Raw genomic sequence first — 22,097 nt, 5'->3', positions numbered from 1 at the left:
ACCATCTTATAGTGAGAAAAGTGAAAATCAAGTGACAGGCTTGGGGTCACAAAGCCAGAAGATCTGAGAGCCTAGATCTGACTCAGTCTTGCCATTGTCACCACTATTCCTAAAACCACATGTCCCATGGGTGCCTGGGTGGCTCAGCAGTTTAGCATCTGCCTTCAGTCCAGGGTGTGATCCTGGAGTCCTGGGATTGAGTCCCGTGTTGGGCTCCATGCGTGGAGCCTGCTTCTCCCTCTGCCTGTGTCTCTGCCTCTCTCTCTGTGTCTCTCATGAATAAATAGATAAAATCTTTTTAAAAAAATCATAGAGACAGAGTAGAGTGGTGGTGGCCAGGGGCTGTCAGGAAGGGGTGTGTGCAAGGTTGCTACTGAGTGGGGATAGAGTTCCAATTTGGGAAGGTGGAAACGTTCTGAATAGTGGATGGTGGTGACGGCTGCATAGCAATGTGGACGTACTTAATGCCATGGAATTGCACACTTAAAAAAATTGTTAAAATGGTAGATTTTGTGTATATTTTGCCACAATAAAAATCATTAAAAGTCAGATATCTAGTTTTCCGTGTCCAATAAAAGGTCAAAGAATGAAAAAATAAGGATATGGGGCAATGGTAGAGAAGAGTTAGAGAAAATTTAGCCCTAAACGAAGGCTTCTCCTGGATGCAGCCAGGATTGAAAAACACTAAAAAGTAAATGACTTTTTTCATGGTGAGACTCAGTTTATGTATGTCCTGTTTGGGGGGTCCCACTTACTGTCCTCTTGCAGATCACAGGGTGAGTAGCCCCATGGGGAGAGACACTTCACTAGAGATGGTGTGTGGCTATCCCAGAGTGGGGAGCAGGAGGTGGCTTGCTGCCTCCCTCCCTGCCTGGGGGCGCTGAACAGGGACTGGCGTGCTTCTAAGGCTGAAGCATCTGGAATGTTTTATAGGGGAGTTGGAGGCAGAGCAGCCTTCCAAGGGGAAGCACGAGCAGAGCTGCCCCTGAGCCTTTGAAGGATGAAGAGTTGGGGTCCTGCCCAGTACATGTGTATGTTGTGGCTGGGACAGAGCAGGGAGATGGGTGTGAACACGGCAAGCTCATCCAGAACAGGGTAGACATAGAAGCTGAATGGGGCTAGACCATGAAGGCAATAGGAAGCCACTGCTGGCTTTTGAGCTGGGGAGTGTCTTGGCAGTCACTTCCAGGGTCTGGAGAGCAGGGTAGAGTAAAACCAGCACTCCACCTGAGGCAGGGCATAGTGAGGCTGGCACAGATCCCAGGTGGAAAACAGAGGGGCTTCGGAGCAAGCAGGGCCTCCTGGGTCCTGAGAGCAGTTGCCTGGGTTAGCAAACAGCAAGAGGAGGAAGCCTGCTGGTGTTGTAAATCTAGAGGTGGCTAGGAGGCCTCAGAAGGAAGGGCTTGGAGGTCATGATCTGGGTCATGGCCCCAGAAAACCAAAGTGCAGAGAGAGGCAAAGGCTTGCCCAAGTCATCCAGCTCGAGTGTAGCCGAGGGGTAGGTGTCCCTGCAAAGCCATTGCACTGCAGCTATAGTGGGAGGCCTGGGGACATGGGCCTGTGCTTCCCCAAAATCCCACTGCCCTCCGAGGTGCAGCTCTCTTCCCCCTTCCCACAGAGGCCGGAGCTACCTGTGGGTTGTGGGTCTGTGCCCATAGGGCTGCAAGGTGGGGAGAGAGCAGAGACACCCTGTTGGGGGCTGCCTGCTTTCTCCACTTTGCTGCCTCCCCCTCTCACCCTGGGGGTAGGAAAGTACGTTCCTAGGTTGGAATTTTCCCAGGGAGTCTGGCTGGGTGAGAGAGGGCACCCTGCTTCCCACTGAAGCACACGACATGTCTCTTTCCCCTTGGGGTTCTGCAGAAGAAGTGGCTGGAGCAGGACAGGCTGACCAGCCTTCCAGCCACAGTCTTTCCACATCACATCTGAGCTCTGTTCCCAGGGAGGAAGGCCTTTCTTTCTTTCTTTTTTATTTTTCAAAGATTCTTATTTATTTATTTGAGAGAGAGAGCACAATGGGAGGGAGGAGCAGGCTCCCCACTGAGCAGGGAGCCTGACATGGGGTTGATCCCAGGACCCCGGGATGATGACCTGAGATGAAGGCAGATGCTTAACCAACAGAGCCACCCACGCGCCTGCAGTGAGGCCTTTCTACAGAGGGCTCTGTGCTGGGTAACTCTGGGCTAGGCTCTTGTCTTCTGCAGGCCTCAAACTCCCCATCTGTGAAATGGGCAGGCTTTATGGAGTGCTTCCGGTGACTTTGCAGCGTGACCTCTCATAAGCCTCACACTACCCTGAGGTGGTACTGTCTCATCTCCATTTGATTGATTTATTTATTTTCAAAGATCTAGTTTGTTTGTTTGTTTATTTAAAGATTTTATTTATTTGTTCATGAGAGACCCAGAGAGAGAGGCAGAGACACAGGCAGAGAGAGAAGCAGGCTCCCTGTGGGGAGCCCGATGTGGGACTCGATCCCAGGATCATGCCTTGAGCCGAAAGCAGATGCTTCACCGACTGAGTCCGCCTTATCTCCATTTTAGAGGGGAAGCTGAGGTTCAGAGAGTTTTAGTCACTTGCCCAAAGTCCCCTGGCCGGTAGATGACAGGCCTGGTATTTGAGCCCAGGCAGTTGGACCCAGCCCTGGCCTGAGGTTGTGACCAATGTCAGCCCCATTGATTGTCAGGTCAGGCCAGGATCATCTTCACTTTTCTGAAGGTGGGGAAACTGAAGCCGAAGCGGTGGAGAGCAGAGATGAGTTCTGAAACCTTGTGGGGTGACTTGTGGGCCAGCCACCTCTGCAAGGGGTAGCCATCCTCAGAAAGTGCTGCAGGCATAGGGCGGGGGTGGGGTGGGATGAGAGCAAGAGGGGCCCTGGGCCCAGCTGCCAGTTCAGAGGAAGCAAAAAGGCTGCTGACGGGAAAAGAAGAAGTGAAGTGAGAGCGTGTTGTGGCGTGCAGCTGCGGGGTGAAGAGAGCAGAGAGCAGGAGAGGGCGGAGGGCTGGGGCTGAGTGGCACAGAGAGGTGGCCCCGGCACACACATCCAACTTCCTTTTCTTCACGTAGACAGACCGGAGGCAGCAGTACAGCAGCAGGACGGCAGCGGCTCCACAGGTCAGCTGGCTCTCTTCCCCCCTCCTCTACCTCTCTGCCAGTTCCCCAGCAGGCATCAGGCATGTCACTGCCCTGGTGGGTCCAGGATCAGTGACATCCTGGGAACAGCAAGCTGGGGACCCACCCTTATCTCCTTCACTCTCTGGTGGCAACTTCAAATCTCTGGGAATATGGAAGACTGCCTATCTATCTATCTATCTATCTATCTATCTATCTATCTATCTATCTTTAAAAGATTTTACTTATGTATTTAGAGAGAGAGAGAACATGAGCAGGGGGAGAAATGTGGAGGGAGAGGGAGAAGGAGAGGAAGAAGCAGACTCCCTGCTGAGCAGGGAACCTCCTGCAGGACCATGGGATCATGACTTGAGCTGAAGGCAGATGCTTAACCTACCGAGCCACCCAGATGCCCTTCCAATTATTTATTTTTTAAAGAGCAATTTAAAATAAGTAGTGGTTAGGCCCTGGGTTTAACTCCTAGCTCCCCATGCTGGCCTAGGGCAAGTTATTAGACTTTTCTGGATGTCAGTGTCTTTATCTGTGAAATGGGGTTAGTCTGGTAACCTGTACCTCAGATGATGTGGGGGAGGGCCTGCATGAAGTTTGTACTGGGCAGATGCGAGCAGGTGCCATTGCTCTCAGAATGACCTGGACTGGAGCCTGGGATGGTTTGTCTTAGGCTCTGGTGCTGACTTGGTCACAGACTCCCTATTGGGCCTCCCTTCCCCTGCCTGTAAAATAGGGGTGAGAATGGTACTTTCCAGGGCTTTCCTGCAGAGACCAGGGATCCATTCCTCACCCAGGCCAGGGTGAGGCCAGCGGTGGGGGCTCCAGCCTGTGGTTGGCAGGAGTAGCTGCTTGGAAGGGGCAATGGGGCCATGTTCAGGAGTGTGACCAGCTCAGCAGGCCTGGTGCTGTTGGAGATGCGTGGGCAGCAGGGGGATGGGGTGCAGGGTCAGCCCCAGGGAGGAAGGCAGGGGGTCCCAAGTCTTATGCTTAGATATATCTCTGGCTGGGGCTTTGGGTCAGAGCCCTGAATTTGCAGTGAGGATTGCGGAAATGTCTCTGAGTCTCTCTCCCTGGGAAATAGGTCTCCTTGGTCTCATTTAATGGATGAGAAACCCTGAATGAAGCACAGAGAAGTGGACTTATTGCCCAGTGTCACAGCCCAGGCAATGAATACTGCAACTGGTTATCAAATTTGCATCTACCAAAGGCTCTGCGTATTTCCTCATCTCTGTTTTGGCCTAGATAAGAGTTTTCTTCATCTGTAGAGCAACTCAGCCGCCCAGCCATCTTTGGGAGGCAGCAGTGCCCTGCATGGGGAGGGCACTTGCCTTGGAGTCTGGAGCTCTAGGTTTGATCTCCGGCTTGATGACTGGCTTGCTGTAAGCCCAGGCAAACTCTTGTGTGGTTCCCAGTTTCCCCACAATCAACTGGAACCATCTTGGACATCAAGTAAGGGATTCTGTTTCCCAGGGAGCCCCAGATAATGAATCGTAATGTGGATGGTGAGAGGGATGAGGATGTGGGGTGACAATACACGGTGGCCTCTCAGAAGGGCTAGGGAGAGGGGGTACTGGAAGTCTCAAGCAGAAGTGAGGATTGTGGTTTGCTCCTGGGAAAGGGAGTGGAAACCGTAGCTATTTGGGGTACTTGGAGGAGGTGTTACTTCTGCTTTGGCCTTGATTACTTCAGGTGGTGGTGGGGTTAGACCTGTCTTTTCTCTGTAGACACAGAGCAGGGTAGCCAAGGCCCTGGGGTCCTGGCCTTACGGTCCAGACCCTGGAGGTCAAATCCACATTATTGTCTGGGCCTCAGTTTCCCTATTCACACAGTGATGGGGAGGACTGCTCAAGGTAACACAGCTTAAAAAATAACCAAGTGGCCAAATGAGTAAGAACCCAGCACTCCATGATTCCAACCAAAATCTCTATTCCCTTTTCTTTCTCTCTCTCTCTCTCTCTTTCTTTCTAAAATATTTTATTTATTTATTCATGACACACACACACACACACACACACACACACACACAGGCAGAGACACAGGCAGAAGGAGAAGCAGGCTCCATGCAGGGAGCCCGACATGGGGCTCGATCCTGGGACTCCAAGATTGCGCCCTGGCCTGAAGGTAGCGCTAAACCGCTGAGCCACCAGGGCTGCCCTCTTTTTTTTTTGTTTAAAGATTTATTTACATGTTTGAGAGAGAGAGAGAGAGAGAGAATCTCAAACAGACTCCCCACTGAGTGTGGAGCCTGGCTCAATCCCACAATCCTGAGATCATGACCTGGGCCAAAACCAAGAGTTGAATGCTTAACCAACTGAGCCACCCAGGCGCCCTTCTATTCTCTTTTCAAATAAACACATATATTAATAAATAGTGTTAAGACAAATGGTTGGGACCCATCCCCATCTCATGCTGTACTCCAGGTGGATGCAAATAGACAAGGGGTCCCAAATGTGAACAATGAAACCTCAGAAGTACTACGAGAAACTTAGGAGAAATCCTTCATAATTGGAAGGCCTTTTTAAGGCTATGACTCAAAATCCAGAAGCCAAAAGAGAAAAATACTGATAATTCTGGTTACACAAAAATTATGCATATAAAAAAGGACTTCTACATGGCAAAAGGATCATATGTAATGTTAAAAGGCAAAAGATAAACTAGGAAACAGATTTGCAATTCACATAATAGACAACGAGCTGATTTCCCTATTATGGAAAGAATTTCGAGAAGATAAGGAAGAATCAGGCATTAAAAAAAAAGGCAGACCGTGAACTTGCACACTTGGGAAATAACATCAGAACAGCTGTACTGTTATTTTATTTTATTTTTTTTTTACATTTCCATTTCTTTTTTTTTTTATTTAATTTTTTCATTTATCTATGATAGTCACAGAGAGATAGAGAGAGAGGCAGAGACACAGGCAGAGGGAGAAGCAGGCTCCATGCACCGGGAGCCCGACGTGGGACCCGATCCCGAGTCTCCAGGATCGCGCCCCGGGCCAAAGGCAGGCGCCAAACCGCTGCGCCACCCAGGGATCCCCAGCTGTACTGTTATAAAGAACCAAAAACCAGAGCCCACACCACCAACAGTTCTGAGGCACCTGCTGAATAAGCTAGGGCTTATCCCTCCAATGGTAGACTATGCAGTTGTAAAAGAAAAAGGAGAAGCTCCAGGTACTGTTACAAAAAGCTCTCCAAGGGCAGCCCGGGTGGCTCAGCGGTTTAGCGCCGCCTTCAGTCCAGGGCGTGATCCTGGAGGCCCGGGACTGAGTCCCACGTCGGGCTCCCTGCATGGAGCCTGCTTCTCCCTCTGCCTGTGTCTCTGCCTTTCTCTGTGTCTCTCATGAATAAATAAATAAAATCTTAAAAAGAAAAAGAAAAGCTCTCCAAGATGTATTTTCAAGCGAAAAAACGAATTGCAGAACAGTAGAGAGGGTGCTACTTTTTTTTTTTTTTTTTTAAATAAAATGAGGAGAGGAATGCCTGGGAGGCTCAGTGGTTGGGTGTCTGCCTTTGGCTCAGGGCATGGTCTTGGGGTCCTGGGATGGAGTCCCACATCAGCTTTCTGCAGGGAGCCTGCTTCTCCCTCTGCCTGTGTCTTTGCCTCTCTCATGAATAAATAAATAAATAAATAAATAAATAAATAAATAATCTTTTTAAATAATTAAAAAATAAAATAAGATGAGGAAAGTCATATATGCTTTACTTCTTTGATACTTGGGAAAATTCACAAAACACTAATAGCTGTAGTTACCTGGGGTGACTAGCTGGGAAGGGAGTGGTTGGGTGACACAGGAGGGAGGGATACTTTGCGATTTTTATGCCTTTGTGGACTTATTCATTGTTTAGATTTGAAAGATGTAAAATTTTAAACTATCTGAAGAGTAGGGGCCCCTGGGTGGCTCAGTTGGTCAAGCATCTGATTCTTGATCTGAGCTCTGTCTTGATTTCAGGGCTGTGAATTCAAGTCCTGTGCTGGGCTCCATGCTGGGTCTGGAGCCTACTTAAGAAACAAAAACCACTATGAAAAGAGTAAATAAAAATTGAGAAGCAAATAACTATAATATATGGGATAATATAAGGAAATAAGGCACCTAAAACAAGTAGGCCCAGAATCTCACCACCCAGAAGTGACCTCCGCATATTTCAGATCTTATATATATAAGAAATGTGACTATTGCGAGGACTGAATTACATTGCTTTGCAACATGTTTTTTTTTTCATAAAAATATGCCACCACTATTTTTTTCCATAATGCTAGTCATTTGGAACATTAAAAAAATTCTAAGCATTAAAAACTTGTTTTCAAAAAAAACCAAACTTGTTTTCAATTACCTTGTGAAGGTAATACGTGTTTGTTGTAGAAAATTCAAACTGTGGGGTGCCTAGATGACTCAGCTGATTAAGCAATTAAATGTCTTTCTTCAGCTCAGGTCATGATCGCAGGGTCCTGGGATCAAGCCCCACATCGAGCTCCCTGCACAGTGGGGATCCTGCTTCTCCCTCCCCCTCTGTTGCTCCCCCTGCTTGTGCTCTCTCTTTCTCAAATAAATAAATAAAATATCTTAAAAAAAATTTCAAACTATATGGAAAACCTAAAAAAGAAAGTAATCCTTCTCCACAAAACCTTATCAACATTTTGGCAACCATTCTTCCAGATACCCTCCTAGCCTTCAGCACGTATATCAGCATAAATTTCCGTACATGTGATTATATTCTGTGTGTTATGTTCAACTTGTGCTTTCTGTGCAATGGATATACTTTGCTCCCTTTTATGTTACTATCTGTGTTGTAATTTTTGATAGTGAAATGGTAATCTATTGGACTGTACTTTGAACTTTTACTTTTGAAAACAATGATAAATTCACAGGAGGTTAAAAAGAAACAGTACACGAAGATTTTGTGTACACTTCACCCATTTTTTTAAAAGAGTTTATTAATTTATTTGTGAGAATAGGCAGAGACACAGGCAGAGGGAGAAGCAGGCTCCATGCAGGGAGCCCAATGCAGGATTTGATCCTAGAACCTTGGGATCACACCCTGAGCCAAAGGCAGATGCTCAACCACTGAGCCATCCAGGCAGTTGCTCAACCACTGAGCCATCCAGGCGTCCCCACTTCACCCAATTAGTCTGCAGCGTCTCGTCCTTCTCCTATTATTTGATGAGGCCTTCATCCTGGAAGCTTCTTTTTTTCCACTGCTTTCTGGACAGGATATATCCTGGTCCGGCTGTCCAGCCAACAACTGGGGGGAGTAGCGCTAAGGCACAACTGCTTATCAGGGCTGATGACTGGTAAAGCTTTAACCTAAGTTTAGTCCTGGCCATTTCATTAAGGAATACCAAAACATCCATAGCTAGAGGCTACCTTTTATTTATTTATTTATTTATTTATTTATTTATTTATTTATTTATTCGTTCATAGAGACAGAGAGAGAGAGAGAGGCAGAGGGAGAAGCAGGCTCCATGCAGGGAGCCCGATGCGGGACTCGATCCCAGGTCTCCAGGATCACACCCTAGGCTGCAGGCGGCGCCAAACCGCTGCACCACCGGGGCTGCCCTAGAGGATACCTTTCTTGGAACAGCCAGTTCTTTAGAGAAGAATTTTCTGCTGCCATAGAGCATCATCCCCTGGCTGCCATAGGCTTCGGGAAGCTGACTGGAGGTGGAAGTGGGGAAGGGATATGGCTTCATTTTTCTAAGCCCGGATGGCATCCCATCCTTCCCCTCGGATTCTCTATCAGGCACTGTCTCCAGGGAATGACCTTTATGTTGGGGTGGGGTGGAGGGTGGACGGGTGGTGACAGTGGTCTCTAGGTGGCAGAGGGGATCTGGGGCCTCAGCTGGTCATTTTAAAAACTCATGACCAGGGCGCCTGGGTAGTTTGGTTGGTTAAACGTTGTACTCTTGATTTCAGCTCAGCTCATGATCTCAAGGTTGTGGGATCGAGTTCCGAGTTGAACTCTTCATTGAGCGTGGAGACTGCTTGGGATTCTCTCTCTCCGTTTCCCTCTGCCCCTGCCTCCTGCCCCTAACTTACACATGTGCACGCGTGCTCTCTCTCTTAAAAAAAAAAAAAAAAAGACTCACAACCATCCATCCCTCATTTTTGGGTTTCACTCCTTGCCCTGCTTTCAGAGGTTCTCGATGCTTCTAGTTCTCAAGTGTTCTCTGGGGTTGTGAGGCTTCTCCCCATCCCTTTCCCTCCTCCCCTCACACCACATCTCTCCCCACCATGTAGGCACTTGGGCTCAACTTTTTATGGTCTGCTAAGTTTATTACCATGTGGCCACCTGCTTTGGAGCCTCCTGCTTGCTGTTGTCTTCTTTCCCTTTGTTCTGTCTTTGTGGCTTTGTGCCCATTTTATTCACCCATTCTCATTTTAGTGGAGTTTCAGGATGTTGACATAATTTTGCTATGTTTATTTTTTTTATTTTTATTTTTTTTAATTTTGCTATGTTTAAAGCAGAAGTTTATTCATTTATTTAAAAACCACAGAAAATGAAGGCTGGGAGGGACAGACCCTTGCTCAAAGTCACATGGTGAATTAATGACAGAACTGCACAGGGTTCCACGGTGCTTGCTCCCAAGCAGGTTTCCCTGCTGGGTAGAGTCAGGGCTGTGAAGAAGCCCCCAGAGAGGCCATTTTGGGGGAGCGGGGGTGACTCAGGCAGAGCTGCTAATGACAGTCATTTCTGGACAAAGGGTCAGGGATTCTGGAGTCACAGAGACCTGGCTCAGGGAGCCTCAGGCAGAGCAAGACCATTTGTGCTCTGAAGCCCAGTTTCCCCATCTGTGAAATGCAGAAGTAACAAGGATCAATTAAGACCCTAGCTGTCAGGGACACCCGGGTGGCTCAGTGGTTGAGCGTCTGCCTTCAGCTCAGGGCGTGATCCCGGGGTCCTGGGATTGAGTCCCACATCAGGCTCCCCACAGGGAACCTCCTTCTCCTTCTGCCTCTGTCTCTCTCTTTATGTCTCCCATGAATAAATAAATAAAATCTTAAATTAAAAAAAGATGCTAGATGTCCTACCCTTGGGACATGCCAGACACCTAGAAGTTAGAGATCATTGTCAAAGATGACAAAGGCATGCATCTTTTCTAGGGTGGGAGCTGGTTCTTGGAAGAGACGAGGTCCAGGACATGGATCCCTGGGGGGTCTTTTTCCTCTGTTTATGCTTCATGACTGCTCAGAGTGAGACTGTGGGTAAGAAGGTGCCGCTGAGCTGGGGAGCCATCCTTGCCGGGGCCCCTGGCTGTGATGTGAAAGGGGGATGCCTCAAACCAAGGGAGCTTGAAAGAGGGCCCTGAGGCATTCAGGCATTCAGGGGCAGTAGCAAGGCCAAGGCTGGGGTGGGAGGCCCAGGGATGGAGGCCAAAGTGGAAGTCTGACCTGCTCCCTGCAGAGGCATCCCAAGAACCCCTGCACTGGATGAAGAAGCTGGAGAGGATGGTCAGGAGCCGCAGCTCAGTTTCTCTTGCTGGGTGAGTTGGGCGGTCCTTCTTGTCTGCCTAGAGTCAGCTGTGCCTCCCACACCCAGCTTGTGCCTTGAATCAGTGGTCCAGGGTTGTCCAGTCCAGGGTTGTCCAGGGTAGACCATTAATCCATCTATTCAACCTGCATTTATTGAGTACCTACGGTGTGCCTGGCACCAGGCTCTAGAGATGCAGGATAAACGTAGCCCTGCCCTCATCAAATCTGCTGCCTGGTTGAGGGCCCTTTAACTACGGATGCCATGCAACTAGATGTGGGATTCTGGGTCTCTACATAGTTCTGGAAAGGAGCTCCAAGACTCAGATTGGGTCCTCCAGGGTAGCTCTGTGATCTGATGGCCTCGCAGCTCTGAATGAGTGGCCAGGGAAGCACAGGGTCTATGGGGCATTTCACTCAGCCGGCAGAGAACACCCAAAAAGGGCTTCCCGAAGGAGGTGCCAACAAGCCTGGACCAGAATGTGAGGTAATGAGGAGATGCGAATGAGGCAGGTGGAGAGGTGAGATGTGCCAGGGACATTGTGTGCAAAGGTCTGGAGACGGGAGTGGCCCATGCTGGTGGAGGGGGGAGGGCGCCCTTCTCGGCCACCTGGGGCCCCTCCTGCCCGAAGCCCTACCACAAACCCTGGTCAACTCTCTCGCCCTCAGCCTCATCCGGGGCCTGGAGTGCAGCCTGTTGAATGCCAGCTTTGGGGGCAGCAACCTGACCTTGCAGACGCCCAACATCCAGTCGCTGATCTTCAAGCTGGGCTGCAACTTTGCCGGCCTCTCGCTGAACAGCACTACAATGAAGCGGGTCCCCCAGGTCAGAGGTGGTCAGGGGATGGGGCCCAGCCAGTGCCTCTCCCCCCACAAAAAATCGTCCAAGGCCTTAAGGTCTGGACTCCCCGTCCTCCTTCCCCGAAACTAATCTGGTCTGCCCTCATAGCCTGGTAAGTTGCCTCCTCTGTAAAATGGGGCTAATGTTCCTCATGCAAATGATGAATAAAGGGGGTACCCTGTGGCCCCTCAAGGGCAGTGTCCTCTTCCTGCTTTTGCATGTCTGTGGGTGGGGAGGCAGCTGTAGGAGAGGCCAGGGGATCCAGCGTCCTTGGAATACCTGGGTGCTGAAGGCCGAGAAGCTTCATCCCCAGGGGCCCCAGTTGGGTGGGAATAATTCAAGGCAGGGGCAGCCTGGAGGGAGGGCTGGGATCTCGGCCAGTTTGAGAGGAGGTGCAGCCTGCGAGGAGACAGCTCTGCAGGTGGAGGCTTGGAGGAATGACCCGCCTGGGATAAGGCCGGAAGGCTTCACAAGGACAGAGGAGCAGTGAAAGCACTGGGGCCGGCTCTGGAGGCAGAGGACACCGGGCTCAGCCTGTCCCTGCCCTCCACAGGCCTGGGTCCCCCACGCCATGCAGTTCCCCGCGGAGCTGACCCAGGACGCCTGTAGGACCCGCCCTAGGGAGCTGCGACTCATCTGCATCTACTTCTTCACAGACCACTTTTTCCAGGTCAGTGCCTTGCGGGGGGCCCCTTCCTGGGGGCGCTGTGGGCATCCGTGCCCTTGGCTAGCCTCTGGGCAGGGACCGGCACCAGGTGGGACTGCCCATGGCCCCTTCTCAGTTTTAGGAAAATCGTGGGAAGGCCCACTTAGAAGAAACCTATGTGTGTGCTGTAACTGAGTGGGAGGTAGACAAAGGTGCCTTTTAACTTTGGCTCTGAAAGTGAGTTAGGACAGTGGTTGGTTAGGCTGGAGGCTAGAATGTACTCAGCACTTGGCAGAGAGGTGAGGGATGGAGGGGGCAGCATGTGTGAAGGCTGGGAGGCTGGCCCACGCTGGACATGTGAGGCACGCCTGCTTGCTCTCGTCCGGGGGAGGGGCTGGGGAAGGGGGCTCTTAGCCCTCAGCTGGGGTCTCCCTGTGTCCCCTGCAGTCAGCCCTTCTCTTGCTGTCCTTCCAGAACATCAACTCATCTCTGCTCAATAACTACGTCCTGGGGGCCCAGCTGGGGCATGGACATGTGAACAACCTCAGGGACCCGGTCAACATCAGCTTTTGGCACAACCGGAGCCTGGTACTTGTGGGGGGCACCCCCGTTTCCACCTCACCCCTGCCCCTTGTGGCTCGTTCCTGTTGAACATTGGCTTGACTAAACCCAAATCTGTGGAAGCATTTTGAAAATGAACGATTTCGAACCTATCACAGTTCGAAAACTCCTGTCAAAGAAGTCAGAGAGAGAAGGTTTTACTTAGGCAGGATTTGCTTTTTCATTTTAAGTAGGTGCCACACCCAGTGTGGAGCCCAACGTGGGACTTGAGCTCAGGACCCTGAGATGGAGACCTGAGCTGAGATGGGGAGTCAGGAGTTTAACCAACTGAGCCACCCGGGGGGGCCCCCAGGCAGGACTCCAGGAATTGCAAGTGATATGAAGCCAAGTCAAGCCAGCTTAAGCACAAAAAGGAATTGAGCGGCTCATGTAAATGAAATGCCCAGAGCTGTCTGGCTTCAGGCATGACTGGATCCAGGGGCTGATACAATGCCATCCTGGCTCAGCCTCTTGTTATCTCTCAGCAGTGGTTTCCTGCCTTGGCTCTCTGCTCTGGCCAGATGGCAGCTTACGTGCTGGACTTCCCTCCCCTCTTCCCAGCAGGCTCTTCCTCATCAGTGCAAACCAGGGGCTCAGAATAGAGTCCTAAATGTCTGACTGGGTCATGTGTCCATCCCTGAACCAAGTTGATGGAACGTGTGGATTGGCCAGGCCTGAGTCACGTGGCTCAGGCACTGGGCTGGATTCATCTGACCTGGCATGGGGGGAGCCATGGGTCCTCGAGGGAGGTGCAGAAGCTGATCCTGGAGAAAGGGAGAAGGGCTGCTGGGTGGGTGTAAGCTTTGATGCCTCTGCCCTTCTGGCCCTGGCATTTCTGAAAAGCCCAGAGCCTCTAGGCTCTTCCCTGACTTCCCATCAGCCTCCTCGGGAGTGCTCCGCACTCTCAATTTCTCCATCATCCTTTCCTTTCTTTGCTCTGCCCTCTGCCCCTGCAGTTTGCTTCCCCTGGAATCTGCTGTGTCCTGTAACCTCCGTGCTCTGGGTGTCCCTTCCCTCCCTGGGACTTCTCTGCCCCTTCCTCAGTGGTTTTCTTTTTTCTTTTAAGATTTTATTTGTTTATTCATAAGAGACACACAGAGAGAGTCAGAGACACAGACAGAGGGAGAAGCAGGCTCTTTGTGGGGAGCCCAATGTGGGACTGGATCCCAGGACCCCGGGATCACACCCTGAACCAAAGGCAGAGGCTCAACCACTGAGCCACCCAGGTGTCCGCCTCAGTGGTTTTCCATGGCGCTGCCTGTGTGATTCCTCCCATCCCTCCATCCACAAGACTTGGCATCATGGTTGTCTGTGGATGAGTGTCCCTCCTGGGGGATATGGGTCTGCACCATCGTAGTTCCCCATGAGGAGGAGGGGAAAGGGGACACTTGATTATAGAGCACCTACTGTCCAGCCAGAGCTGGACATTCAAGATCCCTCGGTGCCTGGAATTTAATAGCATCCTTGGGACTTGGGTATAGATGATTCCACTTTGCAGATGAATAAGCTGAGGCTCAGAGAAGCTCGGTCCCTTGCCCGGGTCGCTCTGAGAGTCCATAGTATGGGCAAGGCTGGAATCTGGATCTGTCTGATGCCAAAGCCCAGCCAGTGCCTGGTAAAATGTTGACAAGGGTGCAATTTCCAGACTCTGACCCGCAGCCCTCCCCCACACCCCTTGGATACACCCAACTCCAGCCTCTCCCCTTAGGAAGGCTACACAGCGACCTGTGTCTTCTGGAAGGAAGGAGCCAGCAAGGATTACTGGGGGGCCTGGAGTTCTGAGGGCTGTCGCACAGAGCAGCCCTCACCTTCCCAGGTGCTCTGCCGCTGCAATCACCTCAGCTACTTTGCTGTTCTCATGGTACGTGTGCATCCAGTCTGGGTGAGGGGAGTCAAAGCTAGAAAGGGCCCCATGTCTAGGCAAGAGGAGCAACCAAAGCAAAGGCTGGTATAGGGGACAGAAAATACAACCCAAATGGGCTTAAGGAGAGGAAAAGAGAAACTTATGAACTCATGTTGCTGAAGAAGCTATGTTAGGCTTCAGGCATGGCTTGATCCAGATGCTCAATATCACCAAGACAGGGCTCTGTCTCTATCTCCCAACTGTGCTTGCTTTGTGCTGGCCTAGCCTTCAGACAGGATTTCCCTACAGGATAATAATATGGCTGCTAGCAAATCCAGGCTCATATCCTGCTAGCTTTTAGGCCAGTAGAAGGGGAGCTTCTCTTACCCAATTCAGCCAGCTAGGCTTGGGATGGAGTCCCACTGCTTGGGAGTGTGTCACATTCCCACCCCTTGACCAATCACTGGGCAGGAGAAGGAAGGGCTCTGATAAGTCAGGCCTGGTACACCTGTTCAACACCTGTTCACACATGGTGGGATCGCCCATGTGCATAGACAGTGAGAGAGGGAAGCTTCTCACAGAGAAAGGAGAGATGGGAGTTGAGGGGGCAAAAGCCACTGTGTCCGCTGGGCTTTTTTTCTTCTTTTTTTTTTCTTTTCAAGCCAAGACCATGGTGGGGTTTGTGTGGGGCAGAGGTGTTTGGAGCTGAGGTCTTAGCAGGTCCCTGTCACCGTGGGGAAGGCATTTCCATGCTTTTGTCCCCCATCTCTCCTTTCCTTCCTGCAGCAACTCTCTCCAGCTCCAATTCCTGAAGAGCTGCTGGCCCCTCTCACGTACATCTCCCTGGTGGGCTGCAGCATCTCCATGGTGGCCTCACTACTCACTCTGCTGCTGCACTTCCAAGCCAGGTATTCCCCTGCCCCCGTGCTGGGCCTGCCTACCCACTGCTGCTCAGCACCCCTCCTTCTTATCTAATTGATCCCCCAGAGTGGGGTGGGTTTCTCCAGGGGGTGGAGGCTGGGAGGCAGGAGAGCAGCCGTGCTGTGGTGGCTGCTGGTCGATCCCCATCCCCACCCCAGCCTCAGTGTACCCATTATTATGTGTCCATGAGCCCTGGGGGGTGGCACTGCTTGTGATGTCTCCAGGCCATGGAAGGCCATGCTTCCACCCGCAGGCAGCAGGGTGACTCCATAACACGTATCCACATGAACCTGCATGCCTCCGTGCTGCTCCTCAATGTGACCTTCCTGCTGAGTCCTTCGCTGGCTCTGCCCTCCATGTCCGAGACGGCGGCGTGCAAAGCGCTGGCTGCCATCATGCACTTTGCGCTGCTCAGCTGCCTCACCTGGATGGCCATTGAAGGCTTCAACCTCTACCTCCTCCTTGGGCGTGTCTACAACATCTACATCCACCGATACTTGCTCAAGCTCTGCGCGGTGGGCTGGGGTAAGCAGAGCCTCCCTCCCCTCCTGTGGTCTGAGGTGTCCAGCCAGACAGGGCGTCTACCCACTCTCGCCCTTCTCTTTCTCCTCTTCCTCATCGTAGTGGCCACTGCCATGAGAGCTGCTCGTCATCCCTGTCAGTACTCACCACTACTTTCTGCACCTCTATTCTCGTCGCCCATTCTACCTCCAACACCTCATCTCCTCCATCTCCAGCTCCTCCATCACCATCACTTCCAACACTTCCACCATCACCTTGTCTACCTCCAACACCACCATCGCCTCTACTTTCATCTCCACAGGAACTCCAACACCATCATCAATGCCACCACTACCTCCAACTTCTACCTCCAACTCCACCATCACCATCACCACCACCTCCATCATCACCACCATCCTCATCTTCACCACAATCTCTGCGCCACCTTCATGGGTACCTCTATCACCATCCTAGCCCCTCTTTATTATCTTGGTTTCCTCATGAATTTCTCTAATCTCTGTCCCATTAGCTTCATCTCCACACTGCTACTGCCACTACCATCCCACCCTAGAGCTCTCATAACGCCACCTTGGAAAGCAGCCTCCTCTAAGACCTCCAGGTTAAGTGCTCTGAAGTTGGACTGTATGGCAGGGGCTGGGGCTCAGAACCATCCCTTCCCTTCCCTGCCTGCTCAGTGGAATTCTGTTTTAATGGCTCTGGAGACCCAGGACCAGCCCTTCTCTGGGGTCACCTGACAGATCCCAAGCCTCTGTCTCACCTCTCAGGGGTCCCGGCCCTCCTGGTGCTGCTCCTTCTTGTCACTCAGCACTCAGTGTATGGACCTCACACAATCCCACTCTCCAACAGCCAGGGAAATGACACAGCCTTCCGGAACGTATCCATGTGAGTGCCCTCAGGGCTGTGGCAGGCTCCCTGGCTCTGGCAGGAGGGCCCAGGGGCTCTGAACACGGTGTCCTATAGGCAGGGCACTGGCTGTGGGGCAAGGAAGGGGCTGTGGCTCAGGGAGGGGTGGCTTCCTATGGGCTTTGCTATACCTCCTCTGCTGGATCCCCAAGGCCTCCTGCGGAGGCATGCTCTTGTTCAAAGCTGGCTACCCCTAGGGAGTCCTGGCATGAACTCTGGTGCCTGCTCATGGGCCTCCGGCTCCTGGAAGAGCTCAGATCCTGCTCAGTGAGCTCGGCCCCCACCTTGTTCTTGCTTAGGCTCCTGCTCCTCCTACCCATGCCTGATGGCACAGCCAGCCCTCAGACCCTCCTAGTCAGAGAGAGTGCTGTGGGGGCTGGGACATCCCAGGGACAGGGCTCGGCCCAGGTGTCTGTGTTGGGAGGGTGCTGGTGGGACCTGGGGACAGACTCTGCTGCCCCTTCCTGTGCCCTAAGACATTTACCTTTTTCTTGTTACGAAGTTTTTCACAGCCAACATAGAGAGTAGCTTAACAAGCCCCGTAGACCCATCTTCAGTGGTTGGCCCTCCGGCCTTCTTTCTTCCCTGGCAAGCTCCAGACTGGCTGAGGGCTGACTCCCTGGCAGGCCTTGTGTGTTTACCCTGTTTAAACATCACAGCGAGGAGTAGGGCCTATTGTCAGCCTCTGTTTACAGTTAGGGAAACTGAGGCACAGGCAGCTGAAGAACCCCGCCCAGGGAAACCCAGGTGGTCAATGGCAGAGCTGGGACTTGGCCACGGGCCAGCTGGCTCCAGAGCCTGGCCCCCCACCACCCCTCCCAGCTTCTGGGAAGTGAGGGCTCTGGGCATGGAGTGGAAGCGGGTTGGGGTTCATTCCTCTCTGTGAGGGTCAGGCTGCTTTCTCAGAGGCTGTGTGACTTAGGTAGGGCTCCTTAACCATCTAGTTTTATCTAATATGTGTTGGGGACCAGAGTACTGAAGTGGCGCAGGAAGCACACTATCGCCAGGCTGTGACAGCATACCCCACTCTAAGAACCCACTTCTCTGAGTCCCCCTTCCTTCCCCCCTCCCTCTCATCCTGGATACCGTGACTTTTATTCCCCTGCATTCAAAAACCCCTTACTGCATCTATATATGCTCCTGAACACAGACGACAGTAACCATACCCTTGAAAGTGACTCCAGTGCCCACCAGCAGGACACCGGTTTATAAGTTGTGATAGAGCCACCCCTGCTGGACTGTTAGGCAGCAGTGGAAAGGAACCATCCAGACCACACAGGAGATTATAGGCCCTTGAAAAAATCCCCCAAATAATGCTCAAGGCCCCTTGTGGCTGCCACAGGAGGAGCCCATAGCGGGGGCGAGCAGGTGCCTATGACAGGGGCACAGGTTCTGGGCTCAGAGCAGGGGGCTTCAGGTCCCACCTTTGCCTCTTACTAGTGTGTGTTTCTAAGCCTGAGCCTCAGTTTCCTCCTCTGGAGGTCAGGGATGACTATGCACCTGCCTCATAGGGTCATCATGAGGACTGAATGGGCTCATCCGCAGAAAGCCTGTGACACGGTGTCTGACTAGGTTAAGAGTCACCACCTGTCTTGCAGGTGTCCTGGGGAAGCAAAGGGTGTGAAGACCTCAGGGAGGCTCTAGGAGCAGGGCTGGGGCCCCTGCTAGGCCTCTGCTCTTTTCTCAGCCCTTGGTAGCATCTCCCTGCTGCCCACTCTCCTCCTCGTCCCCATGGGGGGAGTGGCCCTCCACCAGGCCACCCTGAGGTGCCACAGCTTATGGCTCAGAGCGGGGCACATCTGCCCCGTCTAGGTGGGGAGGGGTCCTGGAGCAGGGGGCCCATTGCACAGAGATGGTGGTGAGATGGTGTTGACCTCGTGGTGGGTGGGAGGAGAAGTTTCCAGGAAAGAGGGCCCTGGGCCAGTGATTTGCTAGAGTATCATACAAATTGGCAGCGGGGCTGGCCATGGAAGGGGACGGAAATAGGATGGAGAAGGGAGGGGAGGAAGAGCTTTCTGGTGGGGAAAGGCATGGAGGCATGAGAGAGCCCCCTGTGCCTGGAAGAGGGGACATCGGGCAGAGGCCAATGTGGCAGGTGGGCCGGGAAGCCAGGCCCAGAGCTCCATGGCACCTGTGGTCAGATAGGAACCAGCGGGTCTGGACAGGAAGACAAAACCCCATCCAGGGACCAGAGACCGGCCTCCTCCCCCGGTGCCCCCGCCCCGGCCTTGGGATCACGCCCACCCTGGAGCTTCCCCTTCCCCTGCAGATGCTGGGTGCGGGACCCCTGGGTGCACAACATCTTGGTCATGGGCTACGGTGGCCTCACGTCTGTTTTCAACCTGGTGGTGCTGGTCTGGGCGCTGCGGCTGCTGCACCAGCTGCGGGCCCGGGAGGAGGTGCAGAGCCCCCGCGCCTGCCGGGACAGCGTCACCGTGCTGGGCCTCACCGTGCTGCTGGGCACCACCTGGGCCCTGGCTTTCTTCTCCTTCGGTGTCTTCCTGTTGCCCCAGCTCTTCCTCTTCACCACCTTCAACTCGCTCTACGGTAAGGCCCGTGGGCAGCGTGGAGGAAGCCCCGGGGTGGTGCCCCCCACATGTTGACTGCTCCAGGGGGCAAGTCAGGGGCTGAAATCGAGCCCCTTGCCTCAAGCCCATCGCCTCGAGCTGGTTTGGGACTCCTCCTGTCCTTCCTCCTAATTTGCACAAAAGCACCCTCTGGCCTACCTACCTCTGGTCCTCCAGCCTCTGCCCCTTCTAGCTTCCACAGTGGTGGTGGTGGTGGGGGTCTCTGAGAATTACTCCTAGGCTTTGGGGAAGCCCAACTCCCTCACACTGAGGAGGTCCCTGAATTCTGGGTGAGGCCGCACATTGCTGCTTCCAGCTTCCTGCTGACTCCTTTCTGCCTTCCAGGTTTCTTCCTCTTCCTGTGGTTTTGCTCCCAGAGGTACCATGCGGAGGCGGAGGCCGAGGCTGAGATGGAGGCGTTCAGCTCCTCCCAGACCATGAAGTAGTCTGGGGCTCCTTGCCCAGAACCCCTGGCCTCTCTGGCTACCTGCAGCCCAGGACTCTGGCCTCTACCAGAAAAGGTGGCAGGCAAGGCTGCTGGATGGCAGAGCCCTCCCTGGCCTCCAGGGAGACTTTTCAGCCTCCATGGCTTCCCCAGGCCCAGAGGTCAGGGCATTACCCTGCCTCCACTGGCGTTCTGCTCCAGGACAGGTCCAACCCCACTGGGGGCCAGCGAACATTGCCCTGGTGCCTGGGCCTGGTTAGCCCTGGTTAGGCTTGTGGGCAGAGGCTGGCCTGGGAGTCAGGAGCCCATACTGCAAGGCTGGGCTCTGAGTCTTGCTGTATGACCTTGGGCCTGTCATCCTCACTGACTGGTTTCCACATGGGGACATGGGGCTGACAGCTCCAGTCCTGCCTTACCCGAGAGCTTTGTGAAGACTGAATGAGACCAGGGAGAAAGAATGTCTTTGTGGATACTGTTACCTCCAATTGCCTGCTGGGGGTGTCGTGTGGGGGGGTGGGTAGGGGTTTCTGCCTGTCTCCCCTGGAAGTTCCTGCTGGGCCCCATCTCTTTCCTTCTGGGGAGGGTCAGACCACATCCTGGCCTGGGGCTCCAGCCCAGAGCTTTGAGTCCCACCCAGTATCAGAGACCTCACCCACCTATGCCTGAGGCCTTTCTCCCTTTAGCCGCCCCCCAAATTTTGATGGCCTCCAAATCCAAGCCGATCCTTCTTAAAGATCAGGAAGGCCTTCCCAGAGGCGCCTCCCCCAGTGGTCCCAAGACCCCCATGGACCATGTAGATCAGCATCGGGCTATCGGGCTTCCTGGGGACAGGAGGAAAGGAGCCCCTTTCCCCTCCACCTGAGCCAGCCGGGCCCGTGACCTGGCCATTTGATAACTGGGCAGGTTTGAATTTCCCCTTGTCGGGAAGGTATGGAGTCTAAACCCGAGCTCAGGCTGTAGCTGTAGAGAATCCCCTGGCTCCTGACCTGCCTGCCAGACCAGAGGGAGCGGGCTCCGGAAGCCAGCTGCATTCTCAGGCCGCACACCAGGGAGAGCTGTTGGGCCGTGCTCAGAAGCCTTCGGCTCACAAATCCTGCCTGGAAATACTGTCGCCGGTCTGCGGACAGACAAACCAGATGGAGAGGCCCTGCTTCCAGGACTGCTCCTGCTGCGTGATCGAAGGAAGAATTCTCACACTGTTCACACAGCCCTTTCTTTTCCTGATGCAGCTGCCCGCTCTGGCTCCTGGGGGCTTGGGCATATCTGGTCCCGGAGCTGCGGGCTGGGGTAGGCTCTCAGGGCCCCGCTCCACGCCACCAGATGGGTGACATTGACTTTGGATGGCATAGTGAGGGAACTGGAGCTGGATCCCTTTTCTCCCAGGGAGATCCTCTGCCCCGTGTTCATTTCTTGATGCAAATAGCCCTTTGCCAGGCAGTGAGGGCTGCAGGCTCTGGAGCCAGACTGCCTGGGTTCCAATGGCCCTGCCACTTGCTAGCTTGGTGACTGGGACAAGCCACTCAAGCTCTCTGTGCCTTAGTTTTTCCATCTCTAAAATAGGGGCAGTCGTGGGGCCTATTTTATAGATAAAGAGGCTTAGCAAGTAGTAAGTGCTCAATAAATGGTTATAATTTTTATCAGCAGTATTTTTGCTATATCATTAGCAGAGGACAAGCCACCTAAACTCCAGGCCTGGGTCTGCTCAACTCGACAGGCCCAGGCTAGGCACACAGTCTGCAATTCCTCAGCTTTGTCAACTCCCCTTCCACTTTCCCTAGAATGGCCTCTGCTCTGACTCCAGAGTATCCCCCCACCTCTACCAGGATGATGTGAGTCCTCATCCAGGTCCCCTGCCCTGCGTTACCTCAGTCCTGAGTGGAACCAGGCTCCTTAGGCCTTGGGGTGGGCTCCATACTAATGAGGGATCATGGAAAGTTCCAGCCCCTGTCTGGAGAAGCTCCAGCAGGGTCTGTAGCCCAGTGAAGAAGGGTCATGCCTGTGAGTTGGCCCACATCACTAGCTCAGGCCTAGCCTCTACGCTCTACCAAGCCCAGGGCCACCCCAGGGGGGATATGGCCACAGTAATAAAGGGTGGTTCTGGTGGTTCCAGGAGATAGACCCAGGCTTGTGGCCCTGAGCACCAGGTTCTGAGTGGGGATCACTGCCCAGAAATGCCATACTGGGTATGAGGGGCAGGGATGGGAGGACCTGCTAGGGCTCCCTGCCC

General features: G+C 53.1%; 1 protein-coding gene across 1 annotated transcript; it reads left to right on the top strand.

Annotated features, from left to right (window-relative positions):
• The first annotated feature begins 2,991 nt into the window (after positions 1-2,991).
• On the top strand, positions 2,992-21,513 carry ADGRG5 (adhesion G protein-coupled receptor G5). The gene is made up of 12 exons (XM_072750155.1): positions 2,992-3,108; positions 10,217-10,318; positions 10,518-10,596; positions 11,252-11,408; positions 11,977-12,093; positions 12,544-12,657; positions 14,378-14,530; positions 15,299-15,420; positions 15,687-15,958; positions 16,720-16,837; positions 19,128-19,405; positions 19,771-21,513. Exons 2-12 carry the CDS (start codon positions 10,255-10,257, stop codon positions 19,869-19,871), a joined length of 1,575 nt encoding a protein of 524 aa, XP_072606256.1. The 5' UTR covers positions 2,992-3,108; positions 10,217-10,254; the 3' UTR covers positions 19,872-21,513.
• The last annotated feature ends 584 nt before the right edge of the window (positions 21,514-22,097 follow it).

Source organism: Vulpes vulpes, chromosome 2 (genome assembly GCF_048418805.1).
Source record: "Vulpes vulpes isolate BD-2025 chromosome 2, VulVul3, whole genome shotgun sequence".
Taxonomy (NCBI): Eukaryota; Metazoa; Chordata; class Mammalia; order Carnivora; family Canidae; genus Vulpes; species Vulpes vulpes.
This window is presented reverse-complemented; position numbering and strand designations above follow the sequence as displayed.